Source organism: Ciona robusta, chromosome 1, assembly GCF_009617815.1.
Source record: "Ciona robusta chromosome 1, ASM961781v2".
Taxonomy (NCBI): Eukaryota; Metazoa; Chordata; class Ascidiacea; order Phlebobranchia; family Cionidae; genus Ciona; species Ciona robusta.
Window position 1 is genome coordinate 10,480,196 of NC_143235.1, and position 17,193 is coordinate 10,497,388.

At 36.6% G+C, this 17,193-nt stretch overlaps 4 protein-coding genes across 5 annotated transcripts; all 4 read left to right on the plus strand.

Annotated features, from left to right (window-relative positions):
* Positions 1–446: 446 nt before the first annotated feature.
* On the plus strand, positions 447–3,361 carry LOC149743031 (phosphatidylinositol N-acetylglucosaminyltransferase subunit P-like). Its single transcript, XM_089880671.1, has 4 exons — positions 447–646; positions 801–873; positions 2,725–2,825; positions 3,198–3,361. Exons 1-4 carry the CDS (start codon positions 565–567, stop codon positions 3,359–3,361), a joined length of 420 nt encoding a protein of 139 aa, XP_089736797.1. The 5' UTR covers positions 447–564.
* A 5-nt stretch (positions 3,362–3,366) lies between these two features.
* LOC149743032 (cytosolic endo-beta-N-acetylglucosaminidase-like) lies at positions 3,367–8,446 on the plus strand. The gene is made up of 6 exons (XM_089879999.1): positions 3,367–3,671; positions 5,587–5,778; positions 6,092–6,209; positions 6,649–6,797; positions 6,912–7,094; positions 7,283–8,446. Exons 1-6 carry the CDS (start codon positions 3,367–3,369, stop codon positions 8,271–8,273), a joined length of 1,938 nt encoding a protein of 645 aa, XP_089736125.1. The 3' UTR covers positions 8,274–8,446.
* A 270-nt stretch (positions 8,447–8,716) lies between these two features.
* On the plus strand, positions 8,717–10,520 carry LOC149743033 (translocon-associated protein subunit delta-like). Its single transcript, XM_089880659.1, has 5 exons — positions 8,717–8,885; positions 9,058–9,176; positions 9,374–9,501; positions 9,848–9,950; positions 10,264–10,520. Exons 1-5 carry the CDS (start codon positions 8,837–8,839, stop codon positions 10,366–10,368), a joined length of 504 nt encoding a protein of 167 aa, XP_089736785.1. The 5' UTR covers positions 8,717–8,836; the 3' UTR covers positions 10,369–10,520.
* Positions 10,521–13,824: 3,304 nt separating this feature from the next.
* On the plus strand, positions 13,825–16,655 carry LOC149743034 (uncharacterized). Of its 2 annotated transcripts, XM_089880390.1 has the most exons (6): positions 13,830–14,710; positions 14,831–14,928; positions 14,984–15,104; positions 15,206–15,260; positions 15,751–15,893; positions 16,173–16,655. In XM_089880390.1, the coding sequence occupies exons 1-6, from the start codon at positions 14,283–14,285 to the stop codon at positions 16,279–16,281; spliced, it is 954 nt and encodes a 317-aa protein (XP_089736516.1). In that variant the 5' UTR covers positions 13,830–14,282; the 3' UTR covers positions 16,282–16,655. The 2 variants fall into 2 exon arrangements, with proteins under 2 accessions (XP_089736523.1, XP_089736516.1); XM_089880397.1 differs by lacking the exon at positions 15,751–15,893 and having other exon boundaries at positions 13,825–14,710.
* Positions 16,656–17,193: the final 538 nt, after the last annotated feature.

A 17,193-nucleotide genomic window follows, 5' to 3' on the forward strand; every position in this document is an offset into this window, starting at 1 on the left:
AATGTTGTTTACGACTTAAAAGATCATGTACAGCCAGAAATGGCACCAAAGCGTCACGGTTTTGCAATTTCCGCTATAATGCACCACTGTCACTACGTAAATTGCAATGCTGAATTGATAATAGAAAGCAGAAATAATAAAGCAAGCGATGGAATCTAGATACAAATAGATTAAAGCAGGCGATGACCAGAAACCTAGATACAATTTTAATTTTGGCTATCTTTACTGCCAAGAACAATTATGTTTCGCGTAGTGAAGCTTTATTTTAATTCTTGATTGTATTTAACTAACCACCGAATTGTTATTACAGTGACTTTTGGGTCCGTTGTGGACTGCTACTTATTAAAAGGGTCCCCAAATAGTTACCGAAATATTATTTTTTTAACCGTTTTAAGTTGTAAACTAGGGGAATTACCTGCAGCAGAAAATTTGACTTTGTTGAAAACGTAAATGGCTCTACGTTATATTGACCTGTAGTAAGTATACTATATATGATTTCAGGTTTCTGGTACATGGTCATTTAAAACAACTGCTTTAAAACAAATTAAATAAGTTTTGCTTCAAATGCCACAGCATAGCCCTGCTCCAAGCCCCGAAAGAGCGTTACAAGGTTTTGTTCTCTACTTGGCCAGCTTTCTCGTATTGAGTAAGTTGAAATCAAAACTTAAGTATTTATTCGCCAAAACTTATAGCACTGGCACAATTTTGCTACGTATGATAATTGATAATTCATGTTTAATCAATAAGAATATGGTATACAGATTAGATATATACTGTAGTGTGCACGTTTTTTTCTTCAGGTTTATACCTTTCTTGGGCAATTCTTCCCGATCAAATTTTGAATGAAATAGGTTTCACTTACTATCCACAAAGGTATAATATTTTTATAATAATATTTATTATTTACAATAAAAGCTTGTTTTACATGGTAAATATGATTCTGCACAGTATAGCAGCTACACACACATATGCACTAATATTATTTTTGTTAGTATGGGCATTGGGCAAAATTTGTTAATGCAAGTCAATGAAGTTACAATTAGATAGTATCTTTAGCAAAGTACACCAAAAAAAAATAGTGCCCGCGACATGATTTGTAGGGATGTGCCGAGCCGAGCCCGAACTCAAAAGCTCGTGCCCGAGCGTCTCCTTTTTTGATGCTCGGCGCTCGGCTGAAAACTGGGCCGAGCGCCGAGCCTTATGCTATAATGTTGCACGCGAGAGCGAAAAATATTAAAAATGAAAAAAAAGTGAAGCTACTAAGAGATAACGAGACTGGTCAGCGTAGCTTTCTCTTTTATTGTTTTTCGTTCGTTGTGAACTTGCTCTCTCGCAAGTAACGAATCGCAACGTCAGCAATTTGCCGGTATCGAATTACAGCCGGTGTCGAATTACACGAGCGCCCAATGTTTTCGTATCAGATTTTAAATAAAAAGCCAAAAACTCTTAAACTTTTTTATAATGAAATATTATAAATTGCTGCAACCACGGTTTTGCAACCACATGACAGCCCCCTTAACCGCAGACACGCACGCAACCAGAAAATGCTAAGACGCACACACACGCGTTGCATTCAATATAACATTCCTTCGCTTGGAATTGGAACAATTTTTCATTCAATTATTACATCAGGTGTCCTATCGCAAGGTAACTATTAATTATGACGTTTCATAATATAACAATCGGGAGGAATGTGCCCACTGCCCAAATTGGGCAGCCAAACCAACCACGAGATCAAACCATCGTGTATCAGCGTCACATTTTTACACTCTGCGCCGGCGTATGAAATAAAGGAAGACGCATGCGGTAGCATACATTCCACACGTAACAAACGAAGCAATCGTTGTGAATTTATTCTCGTGAAAAATGATGTAATGAAACTCTGTTTCTCGTGCGGTGCCATCAAACGATGTTTTTTTGGCTTCAGTCCAAGCTCGGCCGGGACGATACTTTGTAATATCATATTACAATTTATGTTGGTTCCCATTTACTGATAGCGTCGCTCACATAATCGCGATTTACCTGCATTTAAACTAATCATCAGAAACAAAAATTATACACAAACTGCAGATCGTATAGAAGCGAATAAAACACGATTGTTTTCAACAATCTCGTTTGTGATGTAACGATCGTAAAGGTTTATTCTGACGTAAATAATCGTTACATTATCCAAGATGAACATGCGTAGAAACTTGCCAGTTGCGCCACTGGCTGTAACAATTATATATATTTTTTTAATTAAATACTTTTTGTATGAATTTTACATTTTGCAACAGTAGAAATTACGAAACGAGACGCGTCTTTAACCGCAAACCACGTGTTCTGTATTATTTTGATTAGCGACGCTTTTCGGCTGAATAGGAACGCATTCTCGTACGCCTTTCTCCTTGATGACGTCATAGGTGCTCGGGCTCGGGCTCGTGCCGAGCTTTTCGTTGAAGCTCGGCGCTCGGCGAACCCGAGCTTTTTCAACTTCAGCACATCCCTAATGATTTGTTTGTATACCAATTCTTAACCATAGTGCATGAAAATACATGAGCATGCCAACAATTTTTTCAGGAACTGCTATATTCAGCTTCAGCAGTCTGGCAGTTAAAATTTACACTGCAGATTATATATGATGAATAATTTCATGCTCACTGTTGTGCAAGGTCGCATTGAAAACAGTTCTAAACACCTATCAGGACTGTGTTGTTGTTGTTGTTGTAACTAATATTTTCCTAGGTATTGGGCGATCACCATTCCAGCATTTATAACATTTAGTCTTACTTTGTTCTTCACAATAAACTTTATTCTAAATCTCATCAACTCATTTGAACTGCAGGGTAAGCATATGTACTCATTAATGTTGCAATCTAACAGTAACAGTTATGTATATCATAACAGAAAAATGTTTTAACTGTTTGTGTTGGTTTAGGTCCATTAAGTTTATTATGTGGTTTGTGTTTTTATTTAAGTTAAATAACATAAAGTTATTTAGAATGACTATACAGTAATTAACATAGCCAATAGGTCTTGCTTACATCGCATGTAAAACGTCAATGGCTTGTATTTTAAATTAGCTTGTGTTGTCTGTAAACCGTGCCTATGAGAATAATACATAATTCCCATAAATAAAATCCTTTTGTGTTAACATTTACTTATTACCTTCAGAAAAGTTGATTGTAGTTTGATATTTATTATTATTATGTTTTCAGAGGTCATAAATGACTATGAATATTTGAACAATTTGGAAACTAATTCCGAAAACGATTCTTTCGCAAAAGGAGAGGATTTCTCAATACCACCTATAAGAGAACTTAACGTGCCACGCCACAGTCAGTTAACTTCTGAGGTTGTCTACAGTCTACAGCTTGATTAAAAACAATGGAGGGCAAAGATGATGACGTTTTCAATCAAGTGGAAGCAAATTGTGAACCTCAGAAAAGCATTCATTTGAAGGTTGATCTCAATGGTTCTTCCAAACTCACTGGAAGGAGCACTGAGGATGGAGTTCCAGTTTCTTTGCCTCTAAATAGCTTGGAAGAACTTTTAGCATGGAAGGCTAATGATAAAACAGATCTTGGTCAATCATTTTCAAAGCCGGCTTTATCTGGTTACAGGAAAATCTGCAGCAATTCTTCCAAGGTTATGTTGTGCCATGACATGGCGGGGGGTTACCTGGATGACAGGTTTGATTTCTTTAGATGTTGTTTATGTTTATATTACTACCTTACCAGCTAAAATCAGTATTTTTCATCATGTTCAAGTGTTTAGCTTTTGTACATACCCAAAAAAAAACAGAGCAACATGTTAGAAGTTCTTAATATACTTTTTCCTACGATGTATTTATGATAAGATAGTAAAGCTGCTATTAAGATTGATTCTGTATTAAGGTTACTAAGTTTTAAAAGTATATTTTAGTGGTCACTGGCGTCGATTTATATGGTGCAGGGTATGCAGGCCTACCCTGACAATTTTGCAGGGGTTGCAGCAACCCCTGGATTTTCAAATTATTAAAGGAAATTCTTCTTAAATTCTTCTTAAATAAATACATATCTTAAATAAATAACTTTATCAAACAATTACTTTATAGTAGTTACGCAACACCTTCATTCTCCCAACGCATAAACTAGCCGTTTTTGTACCCTGCGCGGTTACCTATAACGGCTGCGTGTTACGTCAGACAAGTGTTTACGTCACATTGATAATCGCAAAATCGCCAATTGTTACAGTAACAATTATATTATTGTGTGAGAATGTAATGTTTACTGGTCATTTCTACCTTTAAAATTTTGTCTAACGTCTACTTCCAAAGCTGCTTTTCTCCCGAAGGCAATTCGAATTAAACTTAAAACACGCGGACCAGGAGAAAATTAAACTAAAGGAATAGGTGTTCTTTTTCTAAGACGCGCACATGCCATGAATCCCTAACAACAGTTGCGTGTAAAATCGATGTAATTTGGCTGTTAAACGTGCGAAAATGAACTACCTAAATCGGGTCGGTCACTGCTTTATATTTATATATGATATTTTCTTCAGCCAAGCAACATGTTTGTTACGAAATAGTAAGGATTCACGCGTGGATTCATTACGACATAATGACAATTTACACGTCGATTATTGCAACATAATAGCAATTCACACATTCATTATTTAGCCTACATGTGAAACATTATTCTCGCTCGCAAACCTTATCCTGTTAAGTTCGTCTGTTAAAAGGGAGATCGTGGCGGTGCTGGTAATGCTCCTTTGATCGGTGATGGGCGAACGCAGCTTTGATCGTGTGTTGTACAACATGATTGACGCATGTTTAATTAATTTTTTTTGTTTCCTCGACTTTTGTTAAAATGATTTTTTTAAACTTCATTGCGCCCGTCAACCAACACAAAATTGTTACGTGTTCAATTGTGATGCGAACAACTTTTAGTTTTATGTTGCGCAATTACGAGTTTTAAAGTCAAATGTTGCATTATAACCAATATTGTGACGCAGAGAATTAACGTAAGATATTGCGCAATGCTGCACCTGTCAGTTGAATAATGTTACGTCATACGCGGTATTGTGATGTGGTCCATTAGCGTACGGCCAACGGGTGACCGTCTGTCTGTATAATCAACGTATTGGCATTTATATGAAGATATTTACATGTCATATTGTAAGTTTTTTAAACACTTACCCGCAATCAACTGCCAGACTTATGTCATACCTTTTCTATTGAATGCCGCACACGTTATATGCGTGGTTTTACTTGTTCTACATATACCTACTTTCAGCTAACATAGTGTAATGTCGCAACCCCTACGTTTTTATAAAATCGACGCCACTGTTAGTGGTTCTTGCAAAGTTACAGACAACTTGAACTTAGATTATATCATCAAGGATAAATACAACACCACACTACCACCCAAGAGTCTTTAAGTTCACAGTCAATTTAAACACACTGTATACATATTTTATAGGGATCATGCGACCCATGCATGTACAATAAGATATGCAAAGTACAAGATTTTACTTTTTATACCTACCACACATTTTGACACATACATCTGGTATTGCATCACCTAAATACCACAAAGCAGATTTTATATTTCCATTTGTCGCCAGATTTGTGCAGCAAATGGTTGGCAATCGCACCATAGAATATCATATGTCATACTGGAGCTTGATTGATATATTCGTGTACTTCAGTCACCACTTTATTACCATACCTCCAGTGGGTTGGGTCAATGCTTGTCGAACAAATGGTGTTGCCGTGTTAGGAACCTTCATCACAGAATCAACGGGTGGATATGATCGGTATATATGCCTGCTGTGTTGAGATATTTTAATTTTACTCAATTATGTACATATGTATATGTAAAATCTGCCCTTTTTCAAAAGTTCTGACCCAAGCCTTACTTTTGTAGATTTTGTTTTTACTAAGCCATTTCAACGATAGGTTTGTGATTATATAATTTAGTTCGATAGGCTTAGCCTACTGTGTTTTATTAAATTTTCACACTTTTCACCTAATACTAAAGAGCAGGAGGTAGTATAAATATACGCAGTAAAAGCATATATTCAAATACATCTATGTCATTTGAAGATAGTTTTATGTTCCAACCAACAGTTGCAGAGCAATATTCTCATCGCCAGTTGTTTGGACATATGTTGCTGATCAGATGGTTGACATTGCTACTTTCTATGGTTTTGATGGATGGCTTATCAACATTGAAAACACCATTGAGGTAATATATAATATAAATGTATTTGTCTGGATTAAAAAGTACACCTTTTAAGAAAATATACAGGCTTTTTTTACTACTTTTTATCTTTTTAAATGCTATTACTTGTGTTGTGTAGTGGTCTACCAAAGTTTTGATTTGATATTAGTAGCGATACCACCTGAATACATTAGTCCTGATACATTAGTCAAGCTTAAAACACAATACTCCCGACACAATTCATATGACATCGTATACTTGTCAAAGCCCTGTTCCTTATTGTATAAAGTTACATTTGTAAATATGTTAGAGGACAAAGTTTATTTACTGTCTTAGAAAAGAGGCCACGAACCATTAACACAGAAAATTTAAATATACCCACTATTAGATATTGGTGATGCCTGTGTAAAAACTCCTTTTTATTAGTCTTTCATTAAAATTGGTACATTGCTTTATTTTCCAGCTTGAAATGATTCCGGATGTTGTTCAGTTTGTTTCCTACCTGACTTTAAAAATGCATGAAATGAATCCGGATGCTCAAGTCATCTGGTATGACAGTGTGACTAAGGATGGGGTGCTTAAGTGGCAAAATGAACTGAATTGTAAAAACAGGTAGAATATTGGTATTGTATACATTTAAAGTTCCCCTAATCAATTAATATAATTTATAAAATTTAAAGATTAATTTATTTCTGGCTTTTCAAAAGCTATGCTTTTTTTACACAGCCTTTTCTACGATGCATGTGATGGCATTTTCCTAAATTATGGGTGGAAAGATTCATCTTTAGAAAAATCACTAAAGTTGGCAAAGAGTTTGAGTAGTGTGTATGTTGGTATTGATGTGTTTGGGCGGGGAATAATGGGTGGGGGAGGCTTCAATTCATGTGATGCACTGAAGGCAATAAACAAGTAAGTGATGTCGTTAAAATTATATTAAAATTGAAAGATGTATGAATATAGTTCAGCGACTCAATGATATTATCTTCTTTTTTTTAATTGCATTTAAATCTCTCTAAAAATTGACCACACTAAGCTCTCTAACATTGAGAATACTGAATCATTGCCACGTAGTCACCATTTTATCTCTGTAAACACAGATACGGATTTTCTTCAGCAATTTTTGCACCAGGCTGGGTGTTAGAAACACTTGGGCAACCTAACTTTCAAATGAACAACAAAAGGTTTTGGAATTTGTTGTCTCCTCTCATTGAACATCATCCAATCAAATGTCCAAGTGGATTTTCCACAGGTTTCAATAGTGGGTGCATTGAAAATAAATGTGATCCACTACAACCAGAGATAGAATTAGGTTTACAAAGCCTAATGCCTTGTGTTCCTTCAAAGTATTTTTCGTTGGGTTTTAATGGCAAAGATCATTTTTTGTTGGTCAATGCTACTGAGGCAACTGAACAGGAGGTCGTTTTTCTTTTTAACACTGATGTGAAGGAGAAAGTTCTGACAATAAAGATTGTAAGCAATTCAGAAAATGTTGAAGGCTTATTTGCTATGGCAACCAATCGTGCAAATGTTATTCTTTCTGAATCCAAATCAAGAGATTTCACAGTACAATACAAGCGTGTTACTGTTAAAAAATATAGATATGTTCATGAATTCATCATCTATTGCAGTGTTTCATTTGTAGCCAGTGAATTACTAGCCATACCCAAGCTGGAGGAATGCATTGTGTTTTCACTGTCTTTGCACCCTGGTCTACAACCTACACCACAAGTGAAAAATGTACCAGCCGTCGACATTTTATGCACAGAAATATCATGGAAGGTGGTGGAAAAATCAGAGCAATTTTTCTTACTGGATTGCACACTCGTTTTTACCAATTCTACCGCATCAGGCATCTTTAAAACCGAAATTTTGTGTGAACGCAATTTTGGTTTTTGTGAAGATTCTAAGAAACCCCAGCTTTGTACATTGGGTTGGTCACGTTGTTCAAAGTACAGGGTTCATAATATGAAAGTGGGAAACCCCATGTTTGGAGGACCAAATTGTTCAGTACTGTTTCAAGTTCGCCATATGGATGATATGCACACAGTGTTGGGTGTAGGGAACTTGCTTGTCACTTATTCTGAATAATTCAGATTACGTTTAACAAAAGTGATGCTTCTTGTATAAATGTACAAATCACAAGCTCAAACATGCCTTATCTGAGATGAAAGATGTTATTATTTCTGTGATATTTGATATACTTTTGTTTAATCAAGTCATTATGTTGTTCTTTCATGAAATATACATAGCGTTAAACTTAACTCTGATATTTACAGAGTGGGTCATATTTATATGTTATATTTTGCTTTATTCCAAGTGTAACATTTGAGAAAAAAAAAGGTCAAATACACAAGCAGAGGAGACTAAAATACTGGCATCTACATAAACAATTTATGTGTCTCTGGTTTGACCATGGCTTAAGGAAAAACAAAATTTTAAGTTTTTTAAGAGCAAAAATAGATTTCCTATAATATTTCTATTTTCGCCACGCATACACCGGTTTGGCGTGACGTCATCAGCGTCAAATTTTTCAGTTTGATGTGTACGTAGTAAGATTGGATAAGACAGTACGTACGAATTCAACCGTTTATAAACAAGTATACTCTTACAGGTTATCAGGTACTTTATAATAAATTAAGGGCAAATCAATCATGGCAAACTTGCTCGTTATTTCTGTATTGTCCTTATTAATCGGATCAGGTAAGCTAAGTTACACGGTTACACCATCTTAAGTCTGATGTTTTTGCAGAATTTCGTACTCATAATAATCTATCCTGTAAAAATATTTTGCTTTCTAATACCAATAAAAGATGAATAAATAAAATTATATTTTTTGTTTTTTTGCATGCTTTTATTTAAGACTTTTTATCAGGGTTTTGTTGCGACCAACCATCAGTTGACTCGTCTTACTACACAAGCACAAACTTAAAATTGGGGAAAAATGCTGCATTCGTTGTTGAACTGACAGTCAAGTGCAAGAACAATGTTCAGGTATAATTGTATAAAGAAATACAAGCCAGCTCAGTTGCTTGCTATGTTTTGTACATTGGAAAGTATATACAATAAAATTGTTATGGAATTGTCAAAATCCTGTGTACTTTAAATGGTGGGTGCAATTTATAGATTCTGTTTTTATAGGTGGTAAAATCTTAACACTCTTACATTATTTATGTTTACTATTGTAACAGGACTTGATGTTGTATGCTGATGTGAATGGTGTACAATACCCAGTTACTAAATCACCTGAAGGAAACAACTACCAAGTGAGCTGGACAGCAAAGAATAAGAAGTCGCCGGCTGCACTTTTTGATGTCAAGTGGGAAACTGTTTTCAAATCATTTTTACTATTTGCCTTGCACAGTTGTCACATTTGACACTTTGTTTTACCAACTTGAACACTTTTAAGCAATCTTCCCATAAGTAAATAAATGCGATTTTTTTGGAGAGCAATGAAAAGTTTAATGTACAATTTGTTTATTGTCACATAAAAATTGCTTACCTAACTTTAGAACTCATGTAACCAACGTTTAACCTCTAAAAGTAGCCGAACTAAGCAGTACTGGTCTGCTGTTTATGTTTTTTTTTACTTCTAGCATTTTTCTATTAAAAGCAAATTATTCAACTTTGGCATTTATATTAATACAATCTCATTTATCACTTAGGTTCTTTGATGAATCAGGTTACAATGCTCTAAAGAAAGCTGCCCGAATTAACCAAGATGCTAACACTGTAAAACCACTTTTCTCAGTTGACGTGAAACACCATGTAAGTTATACGTTTGTGCTTGGTTCCAGTTAATGAGAAATGTTGCTGTTTTATGTGTCAGCGGATATAAAATTATTTTATCATCAAGGTGATCTTGTATGGCAACACTGTCTGAAGACACCTGGAAAGAATTTTATTGGCAAACTCAACCTTTTTTTAAACTCATTTGGAAAGAATTTTATTGGCAAACTCAACCTTTTTTTAAAGACATTATTAATTATGTTATGGATTATATAGAGTGGTTAATAAAGTATTAAAATGTATTTTAAATAACTGTCCTACATTTATTTAAAAGTTTGTATTTTTTTTGCAGGGTATGAGTTCTGGGTTCTGGGTCAGTTCTGAATTGATTGCTCTTGCTGTTGCCAGTCTCATATTTTACGTTGTGTGCAATGAACGAAGTGCAGTTATTTCCTAAAGCAATTTTTCATAATTTTGTACAAATGAAGCAGTGGTAGTTTAATTGTGGACTTACGAGATTTTTTTACGTGTACATTACACTGCAGTTTTGGAATTACACTTTCGTTATAACTCGAAACCGTAAAATTAAAAATACACCACGAGATTGTACTTTTGTGTTTGTGTTGCTACTGCATACACGCCACTAACTGCGTGTTAAGGGCTCTTATGAAAGTTTTTGGGTTCGGTACTTCGTGATGATAAGATATCGTTTTTGACGTTTACTTTCCTAATCGTGTTTGACGTTTAGGTTCCTGCACACTAAGTTGTGATCTGGTCAATTTGCATCTTTCATATCTTCTAAATTCCTTCTGTTGGAATCGAAGAGAGAGGAATGAAATGTTTTGCAAACCAATATGTATTAAATTTATAACCCGTACACGAAAAACAGGCATTCACAGCGCGTGGAACATACCTGCAACTTTTTTAATCATACATACGAGTTATTTTACCGACGTTGTTGTTTGCCTATCGGGCCAAAATAAAAACGAATATTGTTTCATTTGTACAATTGTTTGCGTTTAGTTAATCATGCTAAGCTTAACTAACGAGGCCGTTTTTTTTTTCGTTTAAACGCTCGCTGCTTGTGAGTTATCGTCATTTGTATTTCACTCCGTTACGATACTACTGGTGCTTCTCGCTTAAGCGTGTGCCTATCTTTCACTATAAAAACGACGTAAGAATGATTTATTTATAGGCAATATTTTGATAACGGTTAATTTTTAGTAGACGTACATTTATTTATTCAGTTTTGCACATCTACCATCGCCCCGGCGCTGTGGCAAAGTGGTTAACGAGCCTGCCTCAAATCAATACAAAGCTAACGGGTTCGAGGCTCGTCGCTGCTATCATTGTGTCCATACGTGTCCTAACCCATCCAAATATCCTGAGCATGTTTTCAACAATTAAAAACGGTCCATAGGAGTCGCGAGGATGCAGTTTAATAATTAGGATGCAGAATGTACTTTCTTTACTATCAAATGGGACGAGAAAATGGAATATAAAGATGATCCATCTTCCCCCATCCAATTATATGAAGTATGAAATATGATACGTCCTTAATGTAAAACAATGAAAAGCCTACAGCCGTTTTCAACTGGTCGCCAAAATCAAATGATCGGGAGGAAAATATAAATGACGCTATATGCCTCAAATACGGAAATTGTGGTATTGGGATTAAGCCCAGGAGTATACTGACTATATACCAATTATAGAACTTTGATTCCAATTCTCTGAATATGTGCCAGTGTGGTTAGACCACTCACAACGCAACCAAACGATGCCGGTTGTCAATGTTCCTACCACAATGTGGGTGTGTGTGTAATTGGGCAAGTCACTTAACGGTCATTGCTCCAACCCACTTGCCTAATCACAGGCTGTCCAAATTGTTAGTCATGGATAATGAAAAGGAAACAATTGCTTCCATACATATGTGTTAACTCCTCAGCTGACACACAAGGTGTACGGAACAGAACACCCTTTTTATAACGACATGTCGCTGTCTTTCCAAGCGAGTATATACAGTAAGTTACATTCAATCATCTGAGGACGATCAATCCTTAATTTCGGGAAATGGCTGTGGACGTGGCCATTAAAAATTCCACTCATATCGGAAATAAATGATCACTCCAATGAAACAATAAAACACATATTTGAAAACCGGATGCTTTGTTTCATCATTTAAGCGGGAGCTATGGATTACAATAAATAAACTTATTACCAGAATAATGGTCTTTCTATTTCTCATATACCCAAATTAAGAATGTATTGTTGTTTTCGGATGCTACTTCCTTAAACCTATAATGTGATCTTGACAGACGCATGCGGAGATGAATATAGTTAAAATAAAAATACCACGATTTTCGGGATTCCACGCATGACACTTATCTGAATGAATAAGCGCAATTCCGCGGTGAAATAGGTTTGGTGTATGAAGAATATTTCATTACACATTCTATATATGTTTCCTGTAATGCACACGGTGCACGCTAGACGTGCAAAACGTTGAAGGGTGACCTATGATGTGACTAAAGACGGGAAGAAATCAAAATATCAGGCAACTTATTCATCCATTATAACTAAATACGGAACTGTATTAAAATATTTAACCTTCGCAGCCAAAAGGCGTACGTTTGTATTCGTGGACGTAATGCTTGTGCAGTGATTCAGTGACTTCCTTCAGACTGTAATGTCTGATTAATATCGTGTTCTTTGTAAGCACTTCGTGCTTGTACTGCTTACAGAGGTAAGCTGGGAATCATCATTATGCGGAAAACATTGTTGTTATTATTATGATGATAATAATTCCACGATATCGTCACACGGTAATTTATGCACGAGTCGGCCATGCACACTTTACATGGCAATTGTAATAAAACTGTAAATACCACACTATAGGGGTTTTTATTTTTTGTTTAGCATCAGGTACAATACTTCTATATTTGGTGGCCTAACCGAAATACGTTATGTAGAGTTCTCAATAGTGAGTCTACTTCCGGGCCCGTTATGACGTTGCGTAATTAATGACGTCATGTGACCGCAAGGCAATTAAGTGCTCGGAGAATTAAGCGAAAGATCTCTTCTGTGATTCGTCGGATTAGATTGTTTAAATTTAGCTTATAAATCACTAAATTCGTCTCAATTTCTCGCTATCGATAGAGTTCGAACTGCCTGAACTAACATGCGGTAAAGCGTGTTTGGTGAGATGTAAAGAATGTGATGTCACTTTCTTGGACGAGGACAGCAAAATCGTGAAAAATCGTGAACTGCTGTATACCCATTGACTGACTGCACACGGAGAACAGAATTTCAAGCATAGTTTTCTTTACTTTTCTCTTTACTAAAATTGCGTAACGCAGTTTCGGTTTCACAAGTTAAAAATGTCACATTACCACTAAAATTGGGCATTCATTTACATTGCCAATACGCTCGTATGTAAATACCACAACAAGGGCCTACACGGGTGGGTTTCTTGGAATTCTTGTTTTGGTAGCTATTTCAAGCATCGGTCATGTATAATATCGTCTCTTATTTCAATTTTATAGGAATGAAATCGATTTCAGAAAAAAAAGTTTGTTTTGTTTAAACAGATATAACAAAGGTATGTAATATATTTTATTAATAGGGTCTTTGGATAAAGCTGATGTAAAATAATTTAAATTTAACCATGGATGGTTACTGTGTCGGTCTTGACGTGATGATGAGTGAGAAACAATTTATTTACAGTTTATTTTGGGAGTTTCTAACGCAGGGTTGGTATAATGACGCATTGAGCTATACACATCCTGGGTTGACGTACTGACAAACGACAGCGGGACAGCTAAGAGAATTATTTAAAATACGCGCAGTGAGAAAAAAGGTAAATCTGAGTATAAGTATTAGGTTCACAGCGAGGAAAAGCAGTCACGGTGCAACAGCATTCTGAATAGTTGAGAACCGTGCGCAGACAAGCAGGAAAAGATTTATTTGTTCGAGGCGACGCCTTGCATCATTCTGTTAAATTTTAGAATATAAGCATTGTCCACAAATCGTGCTGGCGTTGTTTTGTATACTGAAGTTGACGCAAGAAACGCTTTTACTCGCGTGCCTTTGGTCGCGCTGTGCGTCACAGCAAAGATAAAACGTTACAGATTTAGATTTCCCGAGAGTACTCCGAGATTTAGGCAGCCGTTTATCACGCCGATAACCGAATCCGATTTTGCGGAGCACAAGATAGTGAGGCGGATTAGCGTCAACAAATGCGCAGAAAAGTTTGCGACGAATTATGTGACATCGAGGTGATAAGGTACAATAGCCCCGGGCAGGAATGTTAACGGTTAAAATACGATGTTTTCAGTGGTGGTTTCATTTTTGTTTTGCTTTACAGCTGTGTGAATGTTTAGGTTTGTAATAAGCAAGAAATTTAAAACAATATTCACTAAACTAACCAATTGTAAATCTGTAGTTACAGGCGTTTTGTATATTAATATTTATTACAACCGGTTAAACATGTCTCCCGCAAGAACAACTTTTAACAACGTATGCGCAAGAGGAAACAAGTGTTTATTTCAAATGTTAACGATTGTCGCTGGATGGAAAGGCGTCTTACTTGTATTAGGGTTACAGATAGCCACCACAAACGCAGTGACTTTCTGTGATCCAAATGATGCAAGCACGTGTAGGTTTGGGGGAAGCTGTACGGCAGTAAGCTCGATTCCTCAGATGCTCTCTCATGGCTATCTACCGAGCCAGTACGTCTGTCTCTGCCCAAAATTGACGTGTAGTCTGATGCGACCCGATCCAATCTGCGCTTCCGACGGACGGTGAGTCAGATAATTATACCTTATGTAGAAAATCTGGAGCAGCTGTCGTTTCATAGAGTGCTTGAGTTAATATACCATTTTGTGGGAAACCCAATAACGTAACTGCCTTACATCTTTCAGAACCTACGTCAACGATCTTTGCCGCGAACTACAAGAATGCGAGATCCAAGCACCACTGGCGAGGAACTGCAACGGGTTTTGTGGACGTCAATGCAATCGTAAGTGGGAAATATATCAAGGAAAGTACGGTACTAAAAAACGATCTTCTTTCAGCAATTGCAGACAACGCCTACGACGATAGATGTCCGGCACCGTACAACAATTACTGCTCACAAAACGGGCTTTGTAGAAGCAGGAGAGGTGTCAGCAGTGGACCATTACAAGTTTATTGCCTGTAAGTTTAAATTCATTTCGTTTAATGTAAACAAATTGCGGAATCTAATGGTGCACTGATTCAAAAGACTCAATTCTAATTCGATATCAACTTTACTACAGATGTTTTACGGGTTACGCAGGCTTTCGATGCAAAGAGAAGACGCCGCGAGCAGTGGTGAGTGGCGATTAGCATATTATTGTTTTCGTAGGTTCCACGTAGGCTTGGCACGAGCTTTATTGCGTGACCAATAAAGCGAAGACCTCGTGCCACGGGCCACAGTTACAAACTTTAAGCCGCCGCATGCTGCATGTTGCGTTTATCTGCAAATTTTGATTAATAACCTTTTTAATGCATGATGATTTCGGTGCCTAACCCACGTCATAACTTGCATAACAGCATGCACACGACTGACACCATGAAAGGTGGTTAAAGGTTCGCGATCTTTCTCTCTACACGACATGATGTCGTCCGATGCCATCCACCCCGTTTATTACGTATACAAAAACCACAATTAACCTCTCACAATCAATACAGCACAAACTCACATATGTCATGTACACGATAACTGCGGATAGCTTGAATAAATAATAACAATCCGGATCATTTCCTAACACCGCAGTAGCTGAACAAATCGGCTATAATGTACCCGTCGTTTATGTTGTAGCACAACGAGACACGTCCATGTCAACCGTCGCAAGAAGAGACATTGAATTACAAGTTAGCCTTCTTGTGTTGCCTCGGCTTTCTGGTTCTTGTTTTACTGCTTCAGATTATCTGTTGCGTCTGTGACTTCAGGTTACCTATAAGGTCAGTACTAAGAGTGCCTCATTTCAACTCTCTTTCTCTGGTTTGACAAAATCTCTGGATCTCTACTATGGTGCTATCTCCCTCAACAGGCTGCGTAACTACTTCTATATATTAGACCACCTATATGGCTTTCGTTTGGTGAAATTGTTGTTTTCTTTGTTGTATGTTGTAATGCCAAAAGGCTTCAGTTATGTAAATGTTGCACCAACCGCTTGCTCTAATGTTTTATGCTCCTATACCAGAAAAGTTCTTGTGCTAACCTATGTTTGCGTGTTACAGGAAACAAGATTGTGGAAAGAAGCTAAACTTCTGCGAACAATACGCGACTTCGAGGACAGATTGTTCACGTGACGTCGAATCGAACTCACAAGATCGAACAAAGAAATAACATCTTTGTCTTCAGCCTAGCCACTGTGGTTAACCAACAGTCTGTGCCAACTGCAGCTTGCTGATATTTATTGCAAGAAATCGGATATAGATGCCGAAATATCAAAGCTGCCTTATGTACTCTCGTGTTAGGTTGTTGACGTGATTTTCAACTTTTTTTTAATTTCTTTGGATTATTTATTATTCTTACTTATTTGCCCTACAGTTTCCTTATGTGCCATGTTGTTGCCGTACTTATTTCATTTGGTTTATGCGCTGCTTTATATGTTTTATCTCTATATTCCACCTTCTTACTGACAAACTTGTGTCGTCGAATTGCGCTGTGTTCTTAATAACTTATGGTTTGAAATATACCACAACGCGCAAAAAAATGAAGCATCCTGAGTTATATATGGTGATTTTACTAAATACGAGGATGTTCAAATAACCGCCAAGAAAGGAAGAAACTGAACACTTGCCTTCTTGTTATACGCCACACAATTCGGAATCGTTATATCCGATTGGATAATAAGGTGTAAGTGGTTGGCACGCCTTCGTTCACTCATAGAGAACTGGTTACCACACAGTACTGCAGTAATAAGCACTTAAAAAGTCGAATTAGACGCTAACTGACACTATAAAGCTGGTATTTTAATTAAATTTTACAGCCAAGCTGTTAGACCACAGCTTACGACTAAAAAACTCTATGTAATGACACAATTGTTTTGTTCTCTTTTTTGCAATAACTGCTTGTTTTGTTTATTATGCTTAAAAACATTTTGTTGGTTACAGAACTTGTTTTTGTTACTTTATAACAGAACGACCATCAGTTTTAAAATTAACATGGTGCTAAAACATAAGTGCGAAAACAAATTAAACGCAAATTACTACATACCGGAAACGGTCGTCACATCATTACAGTGTATTGGAAGTT